The 475-nt window shown below is 69.9% G+C and overlaps 1 protein-coding gene across 1 annotated transcript in view; it reads right to left on the minus strand.

Annotated features, from left to right (window-relative positions):
- Positions 1-475, minus strand: part of LOC104538726 (copine-8-like) — a gene marked incomplete at both ends in the record, with an annotated part of 3,285 nt that overhangs the window by 2,238 nt on the left and 572 nt on the right. Inside the window, 2 exons of the mRNA XM_010182028.1 lie at positions 264-340; positions 440-475. The exon at positions 440-475 is cut by the window's right edge and continues 4 nt beyond it. Of these exons, the coding sequence (XP_010180330.1) occupies positions 264-340; positions 440-475 (113 nt within the window). The remainder of the gene's footprint in view (positions 1-263; positions 341-439) is intronic.

Here is a 475-nt window from a genome sequence, read left to right on the forward strand (position 1 = left end):
AGGGGTGACGGAGGGGACACCCCCCAAAAATCCAGCCCCCCCCCCATGGAGAAACTGAGGCAGGCGCTGGGTAAGGGACAGCGGGGCCCAGGGCAGCGCGGAGCCATCGCTGTCAGCACCGGGGTCTGGGCTCTGTCCCCGTCACCCCGATAAGGACCTGGGCACCTCGCCAGCGCAGGGGGATGGACACAGGGACACCGGGCAGCCAGCCCAGCACACGGCCATACCCCCCTCCCCTGGGGAAACTGAGGCACGGGGCTCACATCAGGGGCTTCTCCAGGCGGCTGCCGGCCGAGCCCACGATCTCGCCCAGGGTGCAGAAGGCCTGGCCCAGGAAATCCTGCGGAGCCGCGGTGTCACCGGAGGCCCTGTCCCCATCGCTGGGGACTGGGGGACAGGATGGGGACGGGACACACAGCGGTGCCAGCCCCACACTCACGTGTTTGGAGAGGGCGGGGCTCTTGGGGTCCCCATC

The sequence above is a fragment of the Mesitornis unicolor genome, unplaced genomic scaffold (genome assembly GCF_000695765.1).
Source record: "Mesitornis unicolor isolate BGI_N332 unplaced genomic scaffold, ASM69576v1 scaffold35643, whole genome shotgun sequence".
NCBI classification, from domain to species: Eukaryota; Metazoa; Chordata; class Aves; order Mesitornithiformes; family Mesitornithidae; genus Mesitornis; species Mesitornis unicolor.